This window comes from Cinclus cinclus, chromosome 6, assembly GCF_963662255.1.
Source record: "Cinclus cinclus chromosome 6, bCinCin1.1, whole genome shotgun sequence".
In the NCBI taxonomy this organism is placed as follows: domain Eukaryota; kingdom Metazoa; phylum Chordata; class Aves; order Passeriformes; family Cinclidae; genus Cinclus; species Cinclus cinclus.
The window spans coordinates 2,097,501-2,122,460 of NC_085051.1; the positions used below are offsets into that span (position 1 = coordinate 2,097,501).

Here is a 24,960-nt window from a genome sequence, read left to right on the forward strand (position 1 = left end):
CCATGACCAAGCAGCTTAAATGTGATCTATGTTAGGGTTTTATTTAGACAACAGAAGAAAAAGTGGTGAGCTCTGATTTGTAGTTGTTATGGCCCCATGATACAGACCAGGTCTCTGCTCTTCCTGCAGGAATTCCTTCCTAAGGGTTCTGTGGCAGCAGCCAGGTCAGTCATAACTCCTGTGCTCTACCCCTGCCTCCGTAATTCTCAGTGCAGAAACACACACGGGGTGTGTCTGGCAGGGACAGCGTGCTGTGTTCTAGTGCACTGCTGAAAATTCAGTCTCAAGGATTCAAAAAATACAAGCTGGGAAGACCAGTTGAAATACATACAGTTGTTACAGCTTTGTGAATAAAGTGCTGAGTGTTATAGTTGCCTCTGGTGTCTCTAACAAACCTGCTTTGTCCTTACAGAGACACCTGGGGCTCCTGTTTGTGTAACTCCTTGCTTGACAACAGTTGATGCAGCTGGCTCAGAGTACAACATTTTGATACAAGATCCTGCAGGAAGAAAATCAGAAAGACTTCTTGTTAAAATTCAGATGCAGAGACTGCAAGCATTACCTTAAATCCCTAGTTTCAGCCCAAAGATCTCTTTTAAAATTGAGCCTGTCTTGTGATCTTTGACATCTTGAATGTAGGCCACAGCTTTTTCATGGCATGATGTGATCATTGCAGCACCTTAATGTCAGTGCAGGGCAGTGACTCTGGGAAAAACCTCTACTACTTCTGCCTGCTCATCAAAGTTCTTGCTTAAAACTAAAACCAAGCCAAGAAATACAGAGGAGAGGGTAAGGAATATTGTGAATTACTGATAAATCTGTTCGGGTTTTTTTCCTACAGTATTGCACATTAGTTTTAAATGAAAATATTGGTAATTGCTTAGTGTCTATAAGTAGTAATTTTACTCTTTGCAAAAAGAATCTGCTTCCATATTTGCAGGTTTTGCAGTTTGAGCATTCTCTTACATACAAACTGGAGAGGAGATGCCTGTCTTTATTTTGCAGAAAGAATGGATGAAGACTTTAAAGCACGGGCATTTGACTCTACTCTTCCAAGTCCATCAGAGACTTTACTTTCCATTCGACTGTTAGACTTTAAAACAAATTTATTGGAGGCCATAGAAGAACTGCGGATTAGAAGGGTAAATTTGTTCATCTTGGATTTGGTCTTTCTTTGTCTTATTTCTGTCTCTCTGTAGGTAATCATAGAAAATGCTGCATTAGTGTGGCTAATGATGTATTTTAAGTGATTCACCAACCAGGGTTTTGTTTAAAAATAGAATGGGTTTAAGTATCGGGTGTATTACAAATTTCCCTGTAGACAGCACAAAGGCAACAGGGTTGTATGGCAATGAATTTGGTTTTTATGTAATAACGTAAGAACTTGCTAGACTTGATAATCAGGCTATTGAGAAAATAAGCTACATTATAGTTCTTCTCTTTAAGAGCAGCCTTTGATACAAAGTGGAAATAAAGAATCCAAATATTTGCCAAGTCCCTAAGTCTTTCTCATTTCAGAATTGATTTGCCATTTGCCAGAAAAGTGGTGATTTTTGCTGTTTACTTGTGCTTTTCAGAATTACCTATGAAGGCAAAGAACTATATTAAAAACAATTTATTTCACCATTTTACATTTTCTAGTTTATGAAACTAGACCCCCTACAATAATAGTGTATTAAGTATTGGGAGTGGGGGCGTTTTGTTTCTGAGATGAGCTGAATCCTCTTGTAGTAGTACCAAGGTAAAATTGCTTCTGTGCTGCTAAAGGCAGCTGTTTTTCCTTGTAGTTAATTTTTCACTTGTAGTTTTCTGTGGTTACTTTTTCAATTGTGTGTATGTAAACACTTTTGTCTATCTCTCCCGTTAGGGTTTCTGAACTGTTTGTGTGCATTGAAAGACCTAAAATGTATTTTTCTTCATCTGATGAATTTGACCTGCTCAAAAGACGTGTATTATTACTTTTAAAATATTAGTATTGAGGACATGCTTGATTTATGCTTATTTTGATCTAAGTGAAATGCTATAATCCTCTCTTTAAAGGCCATAAACAAAAGAATGACTGCTATTAAAAAGAAAAAAAAAAAAGAGGTTTCATGATGGTACTTTCTTGGTTAAAGCCCCCATGATGTGATCCCCAGACCTGTGTTGAAGTGGTAGTGTTTAGTCTTGTCAAACTATTTTAGTATTAAAAGTAAAGATTGAATAATTTAAATTTTATTATAATAATCAGAGCATACTTTTCTTTATAAGACCACTTAGCCAAATTTACATGGCTAACTTAATGTTGCACTTTTAATGCACTTGGTCAGAGCCTAAAATGTTCATGGAGTGCCATGAAATGTCATCTTTTTTGGCATTTTCCTTTGGGTTTTTGTGCCTGTTTTGTGTCTGCCATACTACAAGAGTGATTGTGATTTTGTAAAAGTTGTCTCAGAGGGGTGAGTAAATTTTTGCCTTAAAGTTGTTTGTAGTTTCAAAATTGATGCAAATGCTAAGAGCCAATTTCACAATTAAGACATGGTCCTAAGTTTCTAAAATAGCTGTGCTTTCCTTTACCCTAAAATATATATACATATGTATATATTTACCTGTTCAGTTAGAAATTTAGGTTAAAAAAATGTAAGCATTTTACAGACAGCCAATTTGAAATCTTAGGGTGCCCTTGAATGCATTTTTGATTGGTTTTGACTTACCAATCAGTTCAGGGCTGCTTGCTTAGTATGTTTGAAGTATAAAACATTAGTGTTTTGAAGAAGCAATAGTTATTGAATAATGTGGCTTATGCCTAGTGGCATTCATTTTTATCTTTTCAAGTAGAATTTTGTATGGATTTTTTTTTTTAAATACCTCTAAAAAAACCCTCTCCTGATTTTAGCTATGAATTCTTACAAATTCAGTTAACGTGAGGTTATTCTGTAAATTTTTAATCAGCCTTGAGAGAAAGGTAGTGCCTAGACCAAAATACAGGGATAACTCAGAGAATTACAGCGCTTGTCTTGCACATGCTAATTTTCCCACGGCCAAGAATGAAACACACAACTTAAACTGTGTCATCTGCCCCATCAGAAAGTGGAGTAAAACTGAACATTCTGTAAGTTTCTTACTACTTTTCCCACTTCCTTTCCAGGTTGCTTGTGGGGTTCAGTAGACTTTTAACCTGAGGGAGGCACTAGAGCCAGAACCATGCATTTTACTCTCAGTTTTGTCTTTGACCTCTGGTTTGGCCTCAGATGAGAATATTTTACTTCTATTTGCTTCTATTTTTCTTCCCATTCTTGGTCTTGCTTGTCACTTCAACAGGAGACTCTTTGGGCAGGACCTACTGTGTATTTTGAGTTTAATAAACTGCCTGGAATGGTTGGTTAAGCTGCAGTATAAATTCAGATTAAGAAAAAGAAATTTGTGCATGAAGCCAATAAAAAAAATCTTAAATATGAAAATTTTTTGAGAGACTTGATGCAATCTTTGCTCAATGTCATAATACTGTAGTTAAACTCTCAAAAACAGTTTCGAAGAGTTGCTGAGAGTGAGGGACAGTTCATTTGTTTAATCTTCCAGAAGAAATCCCAGGTTTGTTCTAAAGAATACATTGCTTAAATAGTTATACTTGATAAAGCTTCACTTTATTCCTTTGGCTATTCACAGGGTCTTTATTCTCCATAGGAATTGGCATAATATGAATATGCAAGTAATTAAAATCCACAAAAAAAATTACAATTCTCTTTCCCCTGCCCCACAGGGATTTCTTCACACTTCAATATTTAGAGTGTCTTCTGCTTTTTCCAGTTTAGCTTTGCCACTCATCAAGCACTGACCAAGCCAGTGATTCTTTTGTGCTGGATATCCCCTTCACTTCCATGTCTGCCAGTCTTGCTCTGCTGTCAACTGAGACAATACCATTGAGTGTGTTTTATTCCTAACAGTCTTTCAACTGGATTTTATACCTAAGTGTAAATTAGTGTTTTTTTTGTGGGTTTTTTTTTGTTGTTGTTTTGGTTTTTTTGTTTTGTTTTTAAATAAAATGATAGAAACAAGGACAGCTGAGTATTGGAAAAAAAATAAAGTAAGTATGTGGATTTAAGAGAATAAACAGCACTGAAATTTCAGATCTCATGACTGTGACATCCTGTGATCTTGTTGCTTGAGTCAGCAAGCAGTGTATTAGATTATAATTTCTGTGTTAGTGATTAATGTAGCTTTTGATTAGGAGCTGATTACTTGCAGTTGGAGAGTGGAGTGTTGTAATGCAGGTCTTTCTAGGAATATATTTTGATACATTTATTTAAATATAGAGTAATTGTAGCCTATGCAGTGGAGTCAAGGACAGACCAATGAAAAATTTCCAAAGGAAAAGTAGTTGCTGGTACAAATTTCTTTGTCTCTCTATCTGGAAAAAGAATGTTTTTGAGAATAGATTCCAAATATAGGTTGCTATTATTTTTTTGACTGTCGTAACTATGAAAAATCCAACGTTTTATCAGGAAATAAAGTCAGAATAATGCTACTATGAATATCTTCTCTTCCTTTAACATTTGTCCTGGAAACAAAGCTTAAGAACAATATCCATGAGGTCTACTAAAAATGGTACTGGTCTGCTTCATTCCTGAAGGAATTTCTAATTATAGTATGAAACAATCAGGAATTGTAGTTTCTGTGAGTACTGTTTGACCTACATGAAAATTGGATGTGCAATTTTGTAGGAGGGAGACTGTAAGTTCAAAAAAGATAATAAAAGTACCTAGCAGCAGTTTTGGCTGCTTGGACACGAGCCAGCTGTACTCTGTTCCTAAATCTGTTCAGGGTCAAGAATCGAGGGGGCTTGACCAATCCACAGCCCATCTTGTAAAACTACAGCCTGAAGCAAACACTTTAAAGAAGGCTTGACACTTTCTAAAGGTTATAACGAGTAAATAAACCATCAAATTACTCCTCTTTTATTGTTATGGTAGTCTTCTTTTATAAAAACACTTAAATCCATGTAGTCCTAAGGCATCTAATAAAAATGAACACTTTTAAGGTTTTGTGGGTTTTTGATCCCTCATCAGAGTTATATACAGTATCATTTTCCCAAGTATAACAAAAATGTTTTTGTCTTATAGAACAGCTGATAGAACTTCTAAAAAAAAAGTGCTTCACAAGTTTTGAAAGCTTTCAATTCAAAATGGGTAAAATATAAGTGTCCATTGGAAGATGTAATAATGATGGATATGGTTTAACTGTCAGTGGTATCACCTGAGAGCATTTTTATCATGTAATTGTCATTCTCAGTTTGAGTATTTATGATGTTTATTTTTTTCAACAATAGTTACCTACATGCACATTTTTGATAGCTTCCAGATCCACCCTTATAATCTGGGAAAAAAATGGAGGAGTGTTGTTCACTTAGAACTATGGCTCTTATCCTCTTAAGTATTCACAGCAAAGGGCTCGCTTAAAATGGAATTTAATGCCATTTTGTTACAATTTTGAGCAAGATTTTTGCTGATAATATATCATTTTCATAGCATTTATTGCTTAATGGCATAGATGTTTGAAGTTTACACCTTTTGTTTTTATCACTTAAGGGAAGCTAGGGGGATCTATTTTCCTTCAGTACTTAGAGAATAGTACCAGGAAAAAAAATTATTGCAACTCTGCAGAACTATTTGCTAAAGCAGAACTGGGAATCACTGATAATCTTTTGATAATCTTTTAAGTTCTCTCTCTTTTTTTTTTTTTTTTTTTACCATAAGTCATATGAAATCTTTAGGTTTATTCTCCATCTGTATTCTACCAGTATGTATCAGAGAAGCAAGAGCTGGAGACCTTTTCTCTAGTTCTCTGTGAGCCAGATTTTAATTTTAAATGTCTATTCAGTATTTTATATGTAAAATTTACGTGAGTGCTGAGGCACATATTTAGAACCTGCAAGAATCTCTTGAAATGCTTGGGAGTAGCCTCCTGTGGAAAGAAGTGTGCTTCACTCCACACATGTGCCTGTGAACTGTCTGCTAATCAAGGAAGTCAGTTTTGACCCTAAAACCCTATGAAAGATGTCAGTGTCAAAAAACTATTTTGAATCCCTTGGGACATATTTTGCTCTTTTGTTTCTATTGATAAGTAGTGGGACTGTGAATCAAATATTGAACTAAGTGAGAAAGGGTTGCAAAATCTTCAAAACTGTTTTGCATCAACTGTTGAGTGTTGCAAATACCATTGAATCAGAAATTTGGAACCCTTATTCATATTGGGCTTCAGAAAGAATTGCATTTTTAAAGATGCCGTATATTTTATAGCCAAAAAAAATTGTGTTATCTTCTTCACTTAGGAAAGAGAAAGAGCCTCAATTTGTTCTTTCAGTGTGTCAGGAAAGGTATTGCTTCATCCAGAGGTGGATCCTTTTAGTCTCATGACAAATAATGGTTCATGGGATTGCAATTGTAGAATTGCAAAAGTAGAATTTTACTTAAACCCCAATATTAAGAGAATGATCCTTTTGAGGCCTTCTTTTATTTTTTATTAGAGAGATTGATGGCCTTTTTTTTCCCAAGTTGTGACTGTTTCCTAAAGGTTCTAACCGATTTTTGAGGTATGAGTCACTTCAAGAGTACTTGAAGTTTTCCAACAATTAAGATTGCAAGATTTAAACCGTAGTGAACTTAAAAAACAGCATAAATTTGCACATAATACATCAAAATGCACAGTTCAGGTATTAGGAGTATTCTTGGGGAGTATTTTCAGTATTTGGAGTATTCTTTTACCCTCACAGTCAGTCTGGCCCTTGCTAGAGTGTGCCAAGCACAAGACCTCAGTAAATATTGGTGCAACAATTCATCAAAGAGAAGTCAGGCTTACCTTAAAGTGGTCACTTTTCCAAGCTGGCTGTCAGTGTGCAGAGCAAAGGCAGGACAGCAGCCTTTTTGAAGCTCAGTGACACATTAGTGTAGCTCTCCAGGTCCTTGAAGGATATTAATTATTTTGACTATGTGCAAAAGACAGGACAGTGCTGAGTTGCTTATGACATGCATCAAAATCCTGAATATTATTCTTGCAGGAAGTTGTGACTGTTCATAGGGGAACCTTTTGTTCTTCCTTTTTTTTCGAGTGGTGGATCCATGAAGGACAGATTAAGGCCAGTGCTTGTAAAAATTGGACTCCAAACGGAAGATGAGTCCTGTTAGGAAAAATTAACTTCAATACCAGAATGTTTCAGGAAAATTCTCATAAATGTTTAGCAACTGCAATTATGAGAAGGTGACTCTCATTTATTATCAAAAATGGTAGTTTGTTTCTTGACTAAGTGCTTCTGCAAGAGCAGGATCTGTAATGCACCTTCCTGCTATTATGGAGGAAAATTTGGGCTTCAGTAATGGTCTTAGATTTTCTGGTAGCTCAGAAATATCTTATCAGAAATATGTGTTGATTACCCATGATTCTGTTTCAATTTCTTTTATTGGGTAGGTCAGAAGGTTTCTTGGCACAGAAAATAATGATACATATTTCACTTTTTCCATGATAACAGAAGTAATTGCTGACACAAACGTTTCAGTTGTCCTAGGAGATGTCACATAGAATAAAGATTCAAATGTTTTGAGCTGAATATTTAAGATATCCCAAATATTCTGAGCCTTGAACTATGATTATCTGTATCATTGACTACAATGGATTCTTGAAACACTTTTGCATGTCACTGAATTTCTTTTCATCTCGGTATTTTGACTTTTTTTATGTTTGTTTTTATCTAGGAAACAGAAAATAATTATGAAGACCAAATAAATAAAATCGTTATAGAGAAACAGGAACTTGAATGGCAGAAGGTAATTTTCCTGCAGGCTTTTAGTATTTTATCAGCTGAGGTTGAATTTTAATATGTTAATATAAATTGTGATTTGTTACAATTCCTCTTTTTAGAGCTGTTTTTACTTCAGTAGTAGAAAGTGCTAGCCAGTAGCTTCTTGTTTAGTCATTACCATCAGTACATCAGCTACAACAGTAGCTTTTATTTTGGTTTGGATTATGCTCTGCTTAGAAATGTTTTTACCAAGAGAATATAATAACATTTGGCATGACTTGGCAATCTTCAGTCGAAAGAGATGGAAATACTGAAGCAATAAGACATTTAGCTGAACATGAGGCATGTTGACACATCAGTGTGGGGGAAGTTGTGTAGCAGCTTCTCTGTATTATGCTTGGCTTTGGCAAGTGCAAATGTCAGCACAGCAAACAACTTCACTTGCAATCTTTTGGAAGTGGTGATTTTCCCAAAAAGTTATTTTGACCATTAACTTGCATGTTATCGATGCTCAGAAGTGCTTTTGTCAGTTTTTAAATGTTGAGAATGAAATATTCAGTAACATAAGTCTGACATTCTTCTCAGAGTTAGGGCTCCTGAGGTTATGCTTTCCTAGGAAATGCATTCCCTTCTTTAATACAATCAAACCTATGACCCCTGTCACTAGGGCACAAGATAAAAGGCTTCACTCCGTATATTTTACGACCCCAGAAAAAACAATAATTTCAGCTCCATCCTTGATCTTGGGATATTTAACATTTGAGTTGTAAAGGAAGGCTATTTCATCTTGGAGTTCATCCTAATCATCTTAAATTAATAATCCTAACTCTGTGCTTTTCTTTCTTGAGAGATATATATGTGCACACAGAAACAGGAAACATTTTATATTTGTAAAAGCAAGAGTGCTTTCAATTTGTAACCCTTTTTTGCTTTTCTTAACCTAGCATTGCAGTGCTTAATATTCTGGGTTCAGAAGGGAGGATTTTCAGTCATTCTAAGACCTTAACAGCAATTTAATTTACCACTCATAAAAGGATGGGACTTACAGGTAGTGAGGTCAACTCTGTTCCTGTACTTTGCACTTAACATTGTCACATGGTAAAGCTGATGTAAACAATGAGTGGTAGATTTTGGGAACTTCACGTGAGCAAATATTCTGGAACTTCAAAGGAACAAGCTAATATGAATTTCCAGTCCTGGAGACTCCAGTGAGATGAAAATTCTAAGTAGGACATTTAAATTAGATTTGTGACCCGATTGTTTCTGAATGCAGGATCATATTGACCACAGCAGTAGCTCAATAAATGGACATCCTCCTCTGCTTTATCAAAGGTTCTGTTTTACCACTTCCTTCATAGATTCCCCTTTGAGTCAACATTTCTGTCATTCATTGTATTTTACCTTAAATTTTACAAACTAGTTTGAAATAAAGACATTACTTCAGCTAAGTCATAGTAGAATATTGTAAATGTTTGTCTACATTTTATAAATATATTGCTGCTCTTCAGAAAAATACACTCAGGCAGGGAAAACAGAATGACTGGAGAATATATTCCTTTAAATCTAGTGAGTATGCTCATACTTGTATAACATTACAATATCAAAGCTAATTTTGTTCATATTTAAAAAAACACCCGCTTTTTTCTTCAGTCTCCCTGCATCACACGTGCATGTCATAGATGGAAAATTTCTTCCAAGCCTGAATTTCTGATGGAGATAATATAATAATTTTATCAGATAGTCTTGTTTGTGAGGCTTGTTCGAAAATGAATATTTATAGACACTCCCCTGTCTTTTTGAAAATAAAATAACTCACTTGAGTATACAGTTCAAGAAAGCACTATGCTATAAGGAGTTCAGCATTGGGGTTTTTTTCCATTATGTCTATGATAAAGTTGTATAAAGGATGACTATTTAATGAAACCAGATTGATATCTACATAATTTATTCCATGATACTGGCTTGAATTCCTGTATTTTATAGTGCCATCTTAATCTGGCAGTGTTGTGGATATAAAATTTTATTCCTGTGGTGAGCAGGAATACTGCAGTGGGAATAGTTGAATTGCTGTCCCTGCAGAACTGCCTCTGCCTCACTAGTGAGCTTCACATGCCTGTCACCCCCTGGAGAACCTGTCCTTGGACACAGGGCTAAGGGACAACCTGAGGAAAACCTTTCTCAAGACTTTTATGCGGTTCTGATTATTCTTTTATGCACTCTGCATTGTTTGTTACACACAAATCAAAACTTTCTCTACTCATCTTAAGGTGAATTAATAAGTAAATGGATATGGAGCACCTTATGTCCATGGATTCTGGTCTTCTATCAAAAGGCAACAGCTCTCACTTGTACAATGTGAAAGGAACACCAGCTTGCTGGAGAAAACAGCAATTTTGGAAGGGAATTTGAGTTTAAAAACCCACAATTTCTATTAAGGCAGCAGAAGAAATTTGACTCCTGGTGTGTGAAACAGATTTTCAACTTATTCTCTCACATTCATTCTTTCTAAAAGTCTCAATTTATATCTATTTTTGTGCAGTCATTACAGGATTTTTTCCTGCTTCACACTAATATTTTTGAGCTAAAAACCCATCTGTATTTTGAGATAGCTGTTCAAGGACAGAGTCTCTTAACTACCTTTACCTAATATATTTCAGTGTTTGGAACTGAAAAAACCTGGTCTTCCATAGATACCTTCCATGGTAAAGATGAAGTATCTTATAGAGAAGCATGATGTATAAAGATGTTGGAGATTTCTAACTTGTAGAGTGTAGTATTAGCCTATGAGATTATGTTATGAAATAATATCACAGAAAAAGTACATCTTCACTCATTTTCTTGTTTATATGGATGAGAGGAAAGCCAGGCAGGCAGGATAAAAATCTCATACTATTGCCTTACACTTAGTCTTTTCTGCACTCCTTCAGCTCTCCCAGGCAGCTTCTTAAATGACTAAAATTTTACTATAAACAGAATAACAGGTAGTCACTTTTCAATGGGATTCTATTTTAATGGGTAATAAAATTCTATTGTAAGTACCTGGACCAGTGCTGTCTTAAGATGGCAGTGGATGTGGATTGTTTCTGCAGGCTCATGGGATGGAGTTGCTTATAGAAGTCCTAGCAAAAGGTCTGTATTCCAGAGGGGAGAACTGTTACCTGTTAAAAATTAAGGAGAAGCTGCTACCAAAAAGACAATTACCAGTTAAAAAATGTGTCTTTTAGTCTTCAGGGCTTTTTAGTCAGCTCTGTCTTTCTAAAAATATTAAACAATAAATCAGCTTTTTCTTGAAATACTTTGTATATCACTTGCTCCAAGATAATATTTAACTCACACTGTTGTTATTTCACATGAGCAGGAAACTCTGCAGCATCAGGCTGACACACTGCAACAACAAAACAAAGAAGCTATGGCAGCTTTTAAAAAACAGGTAACAAAATAAAGCCTTTGGCTTTGACTGTGGGATTTTAAAATATGATGGCATCATAGCAAGTTACCAGTTGGTACAAAAATATTTTTCTATTGCATATAAAATGTTAGAATATACCAAAAAAAAAAAAATAATCATGTCCTTTCTTCTGGCCACAGAACTCTGCTTGTATTTTGGCAGTTCTTTCCAGATGCCACTCCTCCTGGCATTTTTCATTTTTATATTTCAAAAACCTCCTAGAGAAGATAATGCTTCTTCTAACCCTTTCCTTATTGTTTTGCTTCGTTTGGTTCCCCCCCTAATGTAGCATACACTCTGCAAGGGTAGATTCATAAACCATAGTAAAAGACCTGCCCCAGAAATTACCCTGCTCATCATTTGAAAGTGTGTTTCACTCTTGCATTTTATTCTTCATATTACAGTGAGCAAACACAAGTGCTGAGAGACCTTGCAGAGATTGCTCATAGGAATTGAAACTGTTGTCCATAGTGATGAAGAATTTGTCATTAATTCTGCATCACAATCATGTCACACAGAAAAGAAACTGAGAAGCAATTATGTGTCTTCCTTGAAAAAATAATTTGAGATTTGCAAACCTCTCTGTAACTCTACATTTCATCTGGCTTTAAAAAAAGCAGGAATTATACTATGCAGGTTAATATAACTATCTTGTCTCGTTACATTGCATGAATATAATTATTGCCATGTGCTATTCTGAGTTTTTTGTTTATTTTGGTTTCTGGTTTTTTTTATGTGACTGACAACCAAGTTACAGGCAAGGATGTTTGCCATGGAAGAAGAAAAGGTACTCTACAATTACTTGTTGTTTGTCATCCAAAGAAGAGCATAAGCAAATGATAATGATATAAAACTTACCAAACATGTCCTAAGTATAAACTAAGTATATTCCAGTTACGTTCTGTTTCTTGCTATGGCCTTTGCAAAAGAAATTCGTAACTTTGTTATTTCTTGTTTTTTGTTCGTAGACTGTACAACTTGTTAAGTGTCACTGCTTATGCTAAAAATAATTTGAGGAAAGAGTGTTCTTTGATAGTTCCATATTGCAGCTATGCAAAATTTACTTTATTCTAGAGGGCTGGGCTAAATTGGGCTAATTGGCCTTTACAAGTAATACCGAAAAATAACATTGCTAACATTTCTGCCTTAGAGAAACCAGATTTTAATAGGGATTTTATTGATTTAGGTTAGCTGGTTTCCTAAGGTACTTGACCTAAACTGAAATAAGAAATTTTTGCCTGAATACATGTGGCTTTTGTTAGCTACATAAGTTTTTATACCAGGCTGAATGTCGATCTCCTCCTCTGAATGAAGGATTTACATTTGGTGTGCAATGAACCTGTTTCGAGCAGTGAAGTCAGTGAATGTCTGTGTGTGGCCTCTGTTGTTTCATTTAAATTTCCCAGTGGTTTAGAGCAGATGAATGTGCTGGATGTGGCATAAGAACTGGCATAGAAATTTGCAAACTGGTTAAATGGCTTGAAAGTATATCAAAATATTATTGTTTTCTGCATTGGTATTTATTGCTATTTATTTTATATGTCCTGGTTGAGTAATTTTCTTGATTAGGAGTTTGGAATTTTTTCTTGTTAAGGCAATTAATTTGTCCACATATACACACTTATTAGTCTCTGATTTGTATTTTTAATGACAGCTTCAGAATTAAACTATATGCTAATTAATTTTTCTTTCTAACAATTTCCATTGAATTGAATAGTACTTTCAGTACTTTATACCAAAGCAACTGTAAGAATCAATTAAGATCAAGACAGAATTGAAAGACCAATTTTTGCACCAGTTTAGATTATATGTACTACAGGTGATCAGAGTGGTTTTGGAGGATTGCACAGCCAGCACTTTGCTGGAAATGATTGGAATGTGCAGGGGTGGTTGAACGGATGTATTCGTGTTTTCTGGAATATCCTCTGGTATTAGATTCTGGTCTGCACTGGATTGACTGCAGCCAGTGAATTCTACCAGATTTATTTATACTGAAGTCCTTTGACTTTCTCATATGCAAATTCTATATGTATGTTTGTCTATACATGCATTCACACACACACATATGCAAGTATATATACATATATATGTATACACATATATATGTATAATGTGCTTGCATATGTTTAGTGATTCTAGCAATAGCAGATCACAGTTCACTCTTTGTGGACTGGGAAAACTGAGCAGGTTTTTTATGTGAAGATCCTGCTACTGCAGGTAAGAAAATGGTTTTACCTGATACCTTTTGTTTCAAAATTTAGTATCTTTGTTGTAAATAACATATTACCTCTGCCTTTGTCAGGCTTTTCTCTCTGATAACAAACAATTTTAAGACTTAATGAACACAGTCATAAGTGGTGAAAATATACTATTGTGTTTTCACTTTTCTTTTTATAGCAATATATACCTAAATTTTAAAATCATTTAGCTGAATTACTCACCAGTGAATTGTGGATAGCGGAGCAACACTTTATTTTTTTGACATTCTTTTTGCTAAGTTCTTATTGTAAATGCATTTATTCTGCCCAAAATCTGAAGTACAACTTTTGTTGAAAGGGAAAATACCAACTTGCTGTAGAAACAAAAGAAAAAGAAATTGATGGACTGAAAGAAACATTAAAAGCATTACAGGTAAACTATTGCTTTTTAAAAATAACATTTCTTGGAACACAAGTGTTTTGGTTTTAGGTTTTTTACTAGTAAGAAGATTGCTGGTTTTAAGAGGGCCTTTAAGGCCATACTGTTTAGTCTTTCTAGGACAACTCACTTTGTAACACTGAGTTTCTGTTCCAGTCTTCAGTGTCAAGACTACTTTAAGTTAATCTTCCAGCTAATGTTCTTTTCCTCCAGCAGAAGGAGGGAAAGTCCAAACAGTGTGTGAAATGTATTTTCATTTTCACAGCCTTCCTCTTTCTTCACATTCTTGTTTTCATACCTCTCACCTGTCTGGGATCCCTGGTTTTGGACTCCTCAACAGAACTAAATATTCACCTGGTCCTCCAATTTCCAGGGCTCCCTGTGTTTTTTCGTGTTTGCCTCTGTTTCACTGGGAGGTTTCTGTATTTACACTTGATCCATGGCTTAAGACCAAGGCAGATACATTGAAAATGGTTCACTAGCATTGTAATGCATTGCCAGATTTCAGGTATTACCAGGAACTAATTATTTTTCAACCCAAAACTGAGTGAGATAACCATTCTATTGAAAACAAAATGGTTATAATGGATCATTGCTATGATTTTGAAACTTGTGTTGGTTCTTACTAGAATCTCTTATAATGGAAGGATTTACTTGGTAGCAGACTGTTTAATCACTTAGTTAACACAGAATGTATTTTAGGAGCAAAAGAAATCGATTTTCATGGCTGGCCTCCTGAGCAATAGCTCTAAGTGTTTTGTTGCCTGGCTCAGACCTTGGTATAATACAGCTGATGTAGAATATCCATCCCTCCATGGTCTGCTGAACATAATATGTGGACAGCAAGAGAAATGAAAGATCCCACTGGCCTTTCTTTTTTAAGATAAACCACAAATCTAAGAAGTTTTATCTTAAATATTGTATGTTCACAGATCAAGCATTTGTGTCAAGTACAGTTCAGATCTAGGAAATCTGTTGTGGTTTGAGGAAGCAGGAGGTCACAATGGACATGTGGTCCCAGGGAAATTGTTTGGAAATGAGCCCAATACAAGAGTGAAGAATTTTTAATTCAATTCTGTATTCTTCTCTGCAGAGTCAGAACCCTACCTTAAAATGATTGTTCTCTAGGTTTTTTCCTAGAAATAATATTTCCTTATAATATTTGTACACTCTGGGTTCTTTGACATTGCTCTGCTTTTCCTTCTCATACTTAAGTATTATGCAAATCAAAATACTCTGTCAGTGAGGTATTAAATAGTGTTATCTTCTAATGTCTTCTTTATATTATTAAAGCATGTGAGATTAGTACATTATATCTTTATATGTTACTATTTAAAATACCTCATAAGATATTTTTGGGCTTTTTTTCCAACAGGGAACATACTTCTGTTCCTGTAGAAGTTGAAGGAATACTTCCATGTCTACCTTTGTCTTCTTCCCTGTTTATTTGTAAGAGTCTAGTTGCCAGGCTGTGGTCCATTGGCATGTTATTTTTATGATGCCTGTCAGAAAACACAAGAATTAATGCACTTTTCAAAACTCCTCTAGTAACAAATCAGTGTAAAGTGGTTTTACATAATTTGAGTATTGAAGTAACATTATGAAGTAAGGTGAATCTAATAATAAATGAAATTGTGCCATCATTAATTCAAAACCAGCATTGCTATATTAGATGGATTAATAACAAATGCAATTAAATCCTAGGTATAACAATACTTAATTATGGGGGTTTCTGTCAGAAAAAATCTAAATACCATTTAATGAATAACTCTCTGTTGTTTCACAGATCTCAAAATACACTTTACAAAAGAAACTGAACGAAATGGTAAGAAAATAATATAAGTTTGAAAAAGAAGGAAGAGCTTTAATGAAAAAAGTATGCTTAGGGTATAATCTACTATTAGCTGACTTTAATAATTAGATGATATATGATTATTTTTAAAGTAACACAAAGAGGTATCATCTTTAAACCTGAAAATCTTACAAATGCAATGTTTTTAGACTTTTAGTATGATTGCTACTGTTCATTATGTGGTATTTTTTTTCCTCACTGAATTAAAGTAGAATTGATACATTTGTTCTTTTTTGTAGGTTAAGGATTTTTTAGTAGACTGTGATTTAAACAATGTAATTTTATTACTCTGATAAAATCTAGCATAATAATCTCAAAAGCAGTAGATAATCCCTAGCAGTTCTTGGTTTTGCTTTTAAGAAAAACTGGTCGTTTTCCTCTCACTCTTTTTTACTCCTCAGAATTAGTTCTTAACATCAGTTTCCCTGACCAGTTTAGATTTCAGTTAGATTTCTTCCAGTGCAGCTTACTCCCTTTGACACAGGGAATAAATTTACCCAGAGTGACAGCATAGTGGCTCTGAACCCTGTTGTCTGTTTTAGGAAGTGAAAGAGTGAGCCACAGAAACATTGCTAGGCTTGACTGAATAAATGCTGTGAAAATTCTGCTGCTGCTCAACTGGAAAAAATAAAGATAATATTGTCAGACCATTACAAACTGTGATTTTAATTAAGAAGCTCAAAAAACTAGAGTCCAGTTTAGCTTTAAGTACCATGACATTTGTACTGAAAGTCATCTTCAACGCTACAGTGGTTTTACACAAAATATGGTGAAATTGAATAATGTGCCCTCTGACCTGGGAGATAAGGCTACAAGTTAAAGATCAAAGGCAACATAAAATGTGTTTTGTCTTACTTCACTTTTAACTTGCATTTATTCCCAAAATGCAGCTGATTTAAAAATGTGTTGAAAATATACAGAATAATTGGACTTACATTTAGGTCATTTCACATACTATCTTTCTTTCATAACACATAAGCTCAGTCTTCCACATGAATGAGAATATTTAAAGGACACCACCTTCTCTGTAAGGCGGAAATGCATCTATGCTGCTTAAACAAATGTATTTCTTATGTTCCAAAACTTTTCATTATTTGATATTTTGAAAGCATTTGCTTTGATACAGAGTATGGTAACCTAAAATGCTATTGAGTGGAGGGCAAGATGCTAGAAATCCTCTTTTGCATGTAGTACTAAACAGAGCACATACAGTTGGGACTTATTTAGGGAAAATGTTCTGATATGAATTGATGAAAACAAAATACCCCACAAGGTAAACAAAAGTGAGTTCTTTCCTATAACTTTTTGCAGTAGTGGGCTAATGCAGTTTTGGACCAGGTCAAATTCTACCAACTTTACTCCCTGAGCAGTTGCACTTAAATAAGTGGTACGTTCAAGGGATCAAAGTAGTAGCTGCCCATGTAGGTGTAGGTCACCACCAATGGCAAAATGTTTAAAAATAAAATGGATGAAATTCTGAACCAGTCATTTCTCTGAGACCCATTTCTATTTCAATTTTGTTAAAGACAGATTAGATCATTCTCTGGTGTGTGTTTTGAGAGTAAGCAGATATGCTGTTCAGTTTATATCTGGCACCTTAGAAACCCTGCCAGTCAGTGAAGGAGCTTCTGTGTGCACTGGGGACTGGGTGTGCCTTACTGATGTAGCTTTTAATTCTGTTTTTGTCCCTTTAATTCTGTTCCTTTAGAATAGTATATGCAATGTTAATACTTGACATATACACCATGTTTTAGCATGCTGTCCAGTTAAGTTTATGCTTTATCCAGTAGTGCTGATATAATTCTTACCATATATGCTATCATTTTGAAATAGTGGAAGGTTTTGCTTCCTATTGGAAGACAGTAGAGAGACAAACAAATCAAGGATTTATTTGTACTTTATTATTTATTTGTCTTTATTATTGTCTTTTTTTCCCCACAATAGAAGTGTTGATTATTGCATGTGGTGCGCAGTTGTTTTGCACCTCACTGCATATGGGCAGTAGGATTCATTCAGTCAGGAGGCTGCAGGGAGATTACTACAAAGCCAGTTCAATTGATAGAACACACTTGAGTGTGGGCTCTGTATTGTATTTGTTTTCCTGCTGTTGAAATTGGAAGTAACTGGAGGAAAATGGTCAGGTGTTTGTTTCCTGAGAGATGGTACACTAGAGAATGCCTGAAATCTCTGCGTGTGGCATCTGTTCTTGTCTTCCCTTACTGTTTTTACTGGAAACTAAATATATGTGAAACCATTTAGTTAAGCTGTAGTCAGATGGTCTGGGTTGATTAAACCCTACCACTCTTCAGAAAAGAGGGAATTTGGGCCCAAATGCCCCACATTGTCCCCAGCAGAGAGTCACCTGAACTGTGCCCGGGAACTGCTTACCAAAATGTTGTCAGGGATATTTTAACAACAGTACAGGCATTTCCTGAGAACTTCCCTGCCACCATTTAGTTTTCTAATACAGGTGTAGCTGTCAAATGAATAAAAAAGTAATTACTGCATACTGTTAAATAAACTTTAAAAGTTCGTTTGGTCTTAATAATCTAAGATAGGAATGTTGGTTTTGTTTCCTTTCTGCATCTTTTAGGAGTTTGCCTGTAATCATACTATGTTGTTTAAAAACAGTGAGGAGGCAGTGATACAATATATATTAAACTCAATTATTTTTAAGTAGAAAAAGTGAGAACTGGAGGAACTATTGTGAAAAAAATTTCTATTTCAAAGACCCACAGTTGGTAGCCCTTTGCATAATTTTCATGTGCTCTTGCCTTAGGTCTCCATGCCATTACATCTCCTTTGTTTCTCTGACACTTTCACCTCCCAATTACCACCTTCTGCTTCACTGAGTACCTCTGACTAGTGACTCCATTTCCAGAATATCTTTGAGATATGAGCAGTTCCCTCTTTGTGTTTCTCCAGTCCCCTACTTGACCCTGAGCTATTTCTCGGGTCTAGTTCCACCAAGAAATCATTGTGCCTCAACAAGCCATATGGCCACAATCAATTCCCCTCCCCATCACAGCTTATCTTTATTACTGGTGGAGGGCAGGGCAATAATTCCTGTTCTTGCAGTATCAGACATAAGGAAGAAGAACCAAGATTCTGTGGGTCTCACTCCAACTCCAGGGTCATCTACTCCCTATCCTGCAGTGTCTCCTGGTGTTTCTTGATTGTCTTCTATGGAAGAATGTTTTACAACATTTTCCCTCTGAGGAGACGAATCACATACTCAGGCTTTTATTTCTCTGTGCATTAAGGCTGGAGAGCAGCCTACCATCAAAAATCATATTTAGGCAAGTGTTAAGGTCTTAATAAAACTCTTGCAGATAGAGCGGGCCAGTTCCTTTTTTTTCCCCTGGAAAGAGCCCTGTGAATTAGCAAAGCATATTTCAACTTTTTGAGAGAGGAGGAGGGACTAACACTATCTTGCTGACTAAAGAAAGGAATTGGGATAGCACTAAGAAAAAATCCATGTTAAAATCTGAAAAACTCCTCCGGGCTTGCCACAAGCTGTTCAAGTCTCAAATTAGGGCTGTGTCCCTGTTCATTGAACTCTTAGAATATACCTAAGGTAACTACCAGGAAAAACAAAGAAAACCTTTCCTTTTAATGTTTTTGTTATAAAATTGCCCTCCTATCATTAGTGAAGCACAGATCTTCAACAGTTAATTTATTATTAGGAAAAAGAGGAAAGTATAAGAATATTTTCAACCTATGTTCCTTGTAGTGATTTCTGTAAGTGGTGGTGTTTCTTTACCAGTGCTTCCATTATGACTTCCCATTTGCTGTAGTGTGTTTAATTTCATACCTTATAAAACATGAGAAATTTGTATTGTATATCCTGTTTTGCTAGTCTTATGGTGGTCATTTCTTTTGATTACTATCAGCTTTTATTATCATCTGATGCCTGGACATGTATTGCATTAGTTACTGTGTGGAAGTGGAACCTTGCCAAAGCCAGACTGGGCCAGATGCATCCTGGTGTAACTCGAATTTACACACAGGAATGAATTTGGCCCAGTTCCTTTTAATTGCTGTGTTGCTCTACTGTAGATTAGAAATAGATTAGGTACCTAAACAAATGGTTGTCCTTTCCGAGGAATTAATTTAACCCATTCTCTTCAGAGAAAATGAATTTTAAAATTCACCATAGCACCTACAAAACTGTCAACAAAAATACAGTATAAAGAACACAAAAATCTTAGTGTTACAAGGATAACAAGTAGCTTTAAAAAATGTGTCACTGAACAGTTTCCACAAAATGAGAGAGATTGGTGAAATTCATTAAATATATTGTACTTAATTACCATGTAGGTTTCTTTGTGGTATTAGACCAGCATGTGAATAGAAGCAAAATGAAATGTTAGATGCTTGTAAAGTAGTTAGAAACTTCCCCTACAGATACACAAAGTGATTCCATGATATTTCAAGATACTAGAACTGCTAATTGATACCGAAGAGTTAAGAATTACTCATTGAAAGATTATTTATATTTTTCTGGGAAGCATGGAGTATTAATTTGCGTTAGTCTTACTAATCTAAAAGTCACCACTTTGAAGTAATAGATGCACTTCTGATTTTTAGCAGGTGTGTTGAAATTCCTTTATTTAAGTGTGTCAAATACACGAACTCTCTCCTAATTGCCCTTGGCTGTGTCATTTTTTACAAGCCCAGAACTGGAATGGATGGAGTCTCTTGAGATGGCTCAGCACAGGGTCACAGAGCCATGTCTGCTGGTTTTTAGTATCTCCATGGATAGATTCTGTAGCCTGCCTGTGCAACCTGTTCCAGTGTTTGCCCACCCTTACAACAATTTTTTTTCCCTTCAAGTTTAAGTGAAATTTCCTGTCTTTCACTTTGTGTCAGTGAGCACCACCAAAAGGAGTCTGGCTGTGATTTCTTTATTCCTTGCACACACACACCTCCCCTGGTAAATACACAGCTCCTCTCCGGGCTGGAACTGTCACAGGTCCCTCAGCCTCTCATCAAATGTCAGGTGCTCAAGTCCTTTGATTATCATGATGATTCTGTCTCTCTTCTTGCTATTTGGTAATGGGAAAGTTCATTAGATATGAAATACACAACTGAAACATTCTGGGAATGATTTTGCATTTATACCGTTATATTCAAAAGCACTTGGAGAACTACTTACTGTCATTAAATGGGTGCTTCATTTATGTTCCTAACAGGATCAAAAATTGCAGATGCACTTAACAGCAAAAGAGGAGCATCATAAGAAACTGAATGAAGTTGAGAGGTGTTATGCTACTATTGCATCTCGGTTTGGAATAGTAAAAGGTGTTCATGGCAAACTAGAGCACAGTGGTATGTATTCCTTAAATGTCCTCCAGCACTTGGTTTTACTGTGCTCTGACAACACTGAGTTAGAGACACTTGAAAACTCAGAAAAATAGCAGCTGTCCCATGCCAAGCATCAAATATTTTGGTAGGTTCCTCAGTGCTCTTTGCTGATCCACTGCTACAGTCATGTCTGTGACCACACAGGAAATTATATTGATGAACTATCAATCAACCAAACCAAACCAAACCAAACCAAACCAAACCAAACCAAACCAAACCATAACAAAAAAAGCCCACCACCCTCAAAACACCAAAAAACCATCTTCATTTACTTAATCTTACCAAAATTTTAGTTTCTGCCTGAAACTAATTTTTTTTTTTCAAATCTAGTTTGAATAAACTGGTAACATATTCTATGTATATTTGTGGTATTTCAGTACCTCAAGTTACTTGTTGTATTCAATTTAAAAAATTTTAAATCCAGAACATTACTGGCTAAGCTATGTCTGCTGATTGTACTTCAAAGCTAGAGAGTGAGCACTTGACTTTTGCTGAAAGATAGGAAGAAGTTTTACCAATTTTGGCCTGCTTGTTTTTCTGGGGGGTTTTCCTAAATTGAATCAGGAGATAGCAGTTACATTCTTCAGTATTTTAATTTTTTAAGCACATATTCTCATTCAAAACTGCAAAACTGCTTATTGTGCAGTAAGGGTTTTGTCCATCATTCCCCATGGTGGACCATCTTTAGCAGAAAAGGAAAAGACATTCTGGGTGTCTACAGTCCTTGTATTCAAGTGCAGTGCCAGAAAACTATTGAGGAAAATAAAGAAAAAAGATTAGGGGTGAATGAAGATGAATCATAAAATAGAAAAGGATGTAGGGGAGCCTCAGAGGATCAAAACACAAAGATTGAATAGAGCTGTCTGAAAAAGTAGAGGAGCCAGTAAATATCTTTAGCTTTTCATTGTGGAATTTCCCAGTGTCATCTTCATCTTTATAAGGTTTAAGAAAGTTCCCTTCCCTTTCAGCAGGAGTAAAAGTTATTATTAGAATTTTCTGCTGTGCTATCCTTTGATGCTTTTCTGTCTTCCATGGCCTATATGCCTATAACTGTACCTCTGTTAACTCCATTATTAATTTGTTCTGTGACCCATTGTGTTCTGTGTTTGTCTGAAAATAATTAAACTCATCAGAAAATTACAAGTAAAGCTTTAAAAAAATAAAACCAAGATTAGAAGTCCTACTAAAATGACATCATAAGACACTAAAAATTAAATTACAGTTAATAAAGTCAAGCCAACATACAGAAAAGTCTGAAGTCATTGTTTAAGGTGTAGACAACTGGTACCACCTGGTTTAATCCTCCAATGTGGTATCAAACTACACAGAAAATGTGGTTAATCATATTTGCAGTTTTAAATTTGCTTTTTAAAATAAATTATATGTACATATATTGCAGTAAGAAATCGTATATTTGTTCACATGTGAAATTATATGTTACCATGCTTTTACTTTTGTTTAAAGTACAGGAAGCCATACAGCACAATAAGAAACTAGCATCAGTGAATAAAAGACAAGAGTCTGAAATAAGTAATCTGAAGGAAGTAAGTACAATGCACACTTCTGAATGGAGAATGATCCTTGTGGGTCCCTTCCAACTCAGAATATTCTGTGATTCTGTGATTCTTCGGGCCTTTCAGAAAGCTGCTGACATATTAATAGGAGTAGCAGACAAACAGCAGAACTGTTTTTCATTCTATGACTCATGGCTGAATTAGCTTCTACACACACTTCAGTTAGAACTGGAGCAGCTCTGAGAATTTTCTGTATCCTGTGAATTTTTATTTACCTCTACAGCATCCTCCTTGTTTCTTGCTAAATATTAGTAACCTCTCTTCTTCCTGTGCTGTGCTGCCATCTCTTCTCCATCTGATGAGGAAGGTAGCAGTGTTTTCAGTTTAGTCAGAGATACAACATGAGGAGCAGTTGCCATGGAAGCGAGCTGGTAGCTTGAACATGGGATAAAATGTGTAACTGAATCTCTGAAGTGGAGAATTTTGTGACAAGGCAGCTGAGACATCAGGTTATGGTGATTCTATTTACCAGGAAGTTGTCACTGAGCTCTTCTCTACTGCCTTTATTCAGAAACTCCTCTTTGCCAAGTACTTGTTTGGAACATAGGTAATAGTGGGAAGAATAGTGTTCTTTTCCCTTTGAGTGGTTTCTTAAGAGCTGACAAGAGAAAGACAAAAGGATGCTCATAAGTCAGAATTATTCTGTAAGCTCAGTATGTTTCCACACCACGTTTCTTTTTTATATCTCCTTATCTTTTTATTTCCCTCCTTTTATTTTTTTTCTCCTTTAGATTCTGTAATGATTTTATGTAGGCATCAAATGTATGATTATCTCATCTTCTTGGCCTTGTGTTAATCCGCAGTTTCCAGATGATTGCTTTGAATTACCATGGAATCTTTGCCAAGTTGGTGAATGTTTTTGAAAACAAAAAAAGGGCAGGGGGAGCAGATAATTTGTACATGCAGAAAAGGGACTATGACCATTTTATATTTGGGTCATATTGATACCTGTTTACCTTTCTTTGCCTGAAAAATGGGATTTGAAGTTACAACAGTTCTTGAAAATTCTCCCTGAATCTATTGTTGTTTCTTTTCTTCTTAAGAGCATGTAGCCTTTTATTGTTAAGGTCCTTTGGAGTATGATTCCACTAAAAGCTGGACTTAAAATCTAATTTTATCTTGAAATATAGACATTTTGAATTTTTTTTATTAGTTTCCTTCTTACCTTCTTTGGTGCTTTATTTAATTTTCATATTTATTACATGGAGATAGTCTAGCCACAGTAAAAATAATTAAGGAATTCAATTTGGATTTTTTTTGTTATATACTAGAATATAATATGATAAACCTCAGTGTCAAAAAGATCAAATTTTGAAGTGATTAAAGATTTCAGAACTCTTACCATCATAAAAGCAGACTGAAATCCATAGTAACAGTAAAGTAGAACACTGGAAAAATTCTCAAATTTATTTCTATGTCACAATTAGGTCTTACAGCATTTAAAAATGTTTATTTAGCTACATAATTCAAATGATAGGTTATATATAAAACATATTTATTTATCTGGAATATTTGATGGATGGAAGAAAAACAGAAAAATACTGGAAGGTGTCAGTGGTGATAACTTTCCTCTGTAGGAAAGCCATGTTTGTTAGGATGCTGGTATCATCACATAACTCTGATGGTCTGAGAGCAACTTTGTCTGTGCATTGTGTACACTCCAACTGTACAATTCCTTTAAAAAAAGGGAAATAATTTGCATGTGACAGAAACAGGAGCATTTATCTAAAATGCAGCATATCTTTATTGTAGTATATTGCAAATAAGAAAGTGAGGAGTTTTAAAAAAATTTCAGCGTCACAGTAAATTGGATTTGTTGCTTTTGGTGAGAAAAAAAGAAAAAATAATTATTTAGCATTCTCTGAGAGTAAGTAATTTGTAAGGTAAGAAAACAAATGTTTAGTGAAGTTTTACATAGTGAAATTAATGGGTAATATAGGTGTGAGAGAGAAATTGAGATTTATGTACTCCAGCAATCAAACATATTTGATCCACTCTTTTTTCAGCTGTACTCATGATTCTTACAGCCATGAAGGGTTATGAATTTTAAATAAAATACTGTTAGATATGCAGAAAAAGGGGGTCAACTGAAACTTAATCCAGCTTCCTCAGTTCAGCAGGAAGCTCCTTTCTTGTGGTTATTTCTGAATTTCTTACTGATTTTTAGTATTTGACCAACCTATTCTGAACAATCTGAACTGGAATATTTAGAAGAGTTTTGAAAAGAGATTACCAGGCTGTTTTCACTTGCTTCATAGCTGAAAGAAGTCATAATATCAGCATAATTTGGGACAACTTCTAAAGATGGTTT

The 24,960-nt window shown here is 35.2% G+C and overlaps 1 protein-coding gene across 1 annotated transcript in view; it reads left to right on the top strand.

Annotated features, from left to right (window-relative positions):
• The first annotated feature begins 1,007 nt into the window (after positions 1–1,007).
• CCDC73 (coiled-coil domain containing 73) overlaps positions 1,008–24,960 on the top strand; it is a 47,452-nt gene continuing 23,499 nt past the window's right edge. Inside the window, exons 1-8 of the mRNA XM_062495318.1 lie at positions 1,008–1,142; positions 7,725–7,796; positions 11,130–11,201; positions 11,971–12,006; positions 13,776–13,850; positions 15,643–15,681; positions 20,904–21,039; positions 22,540–22,619. Of these exons, the coding sequence (XP_062351302.1) occupies positions 1,011–1,142; positions 7,725–7,796; positions 11,130–11,201; positions 11,971–12,006; positions 13,776–13,850; positions 15,643–15,681; positions 20,904–21,039; positions 22,540–22,619 (642 nt within the window). The 5' untranslated portion in view covers positions 1,008–1,010. The remainder of the gene's footprint in view (positions 1,143–7,724; positions 7,797–11,129; positions 11,202–11,970; positions 12,007–13,775; positions 13,851–15,642; positions 15,682–20,903; positions 21,040–22,539; positions 22,620–24,960) is intronic.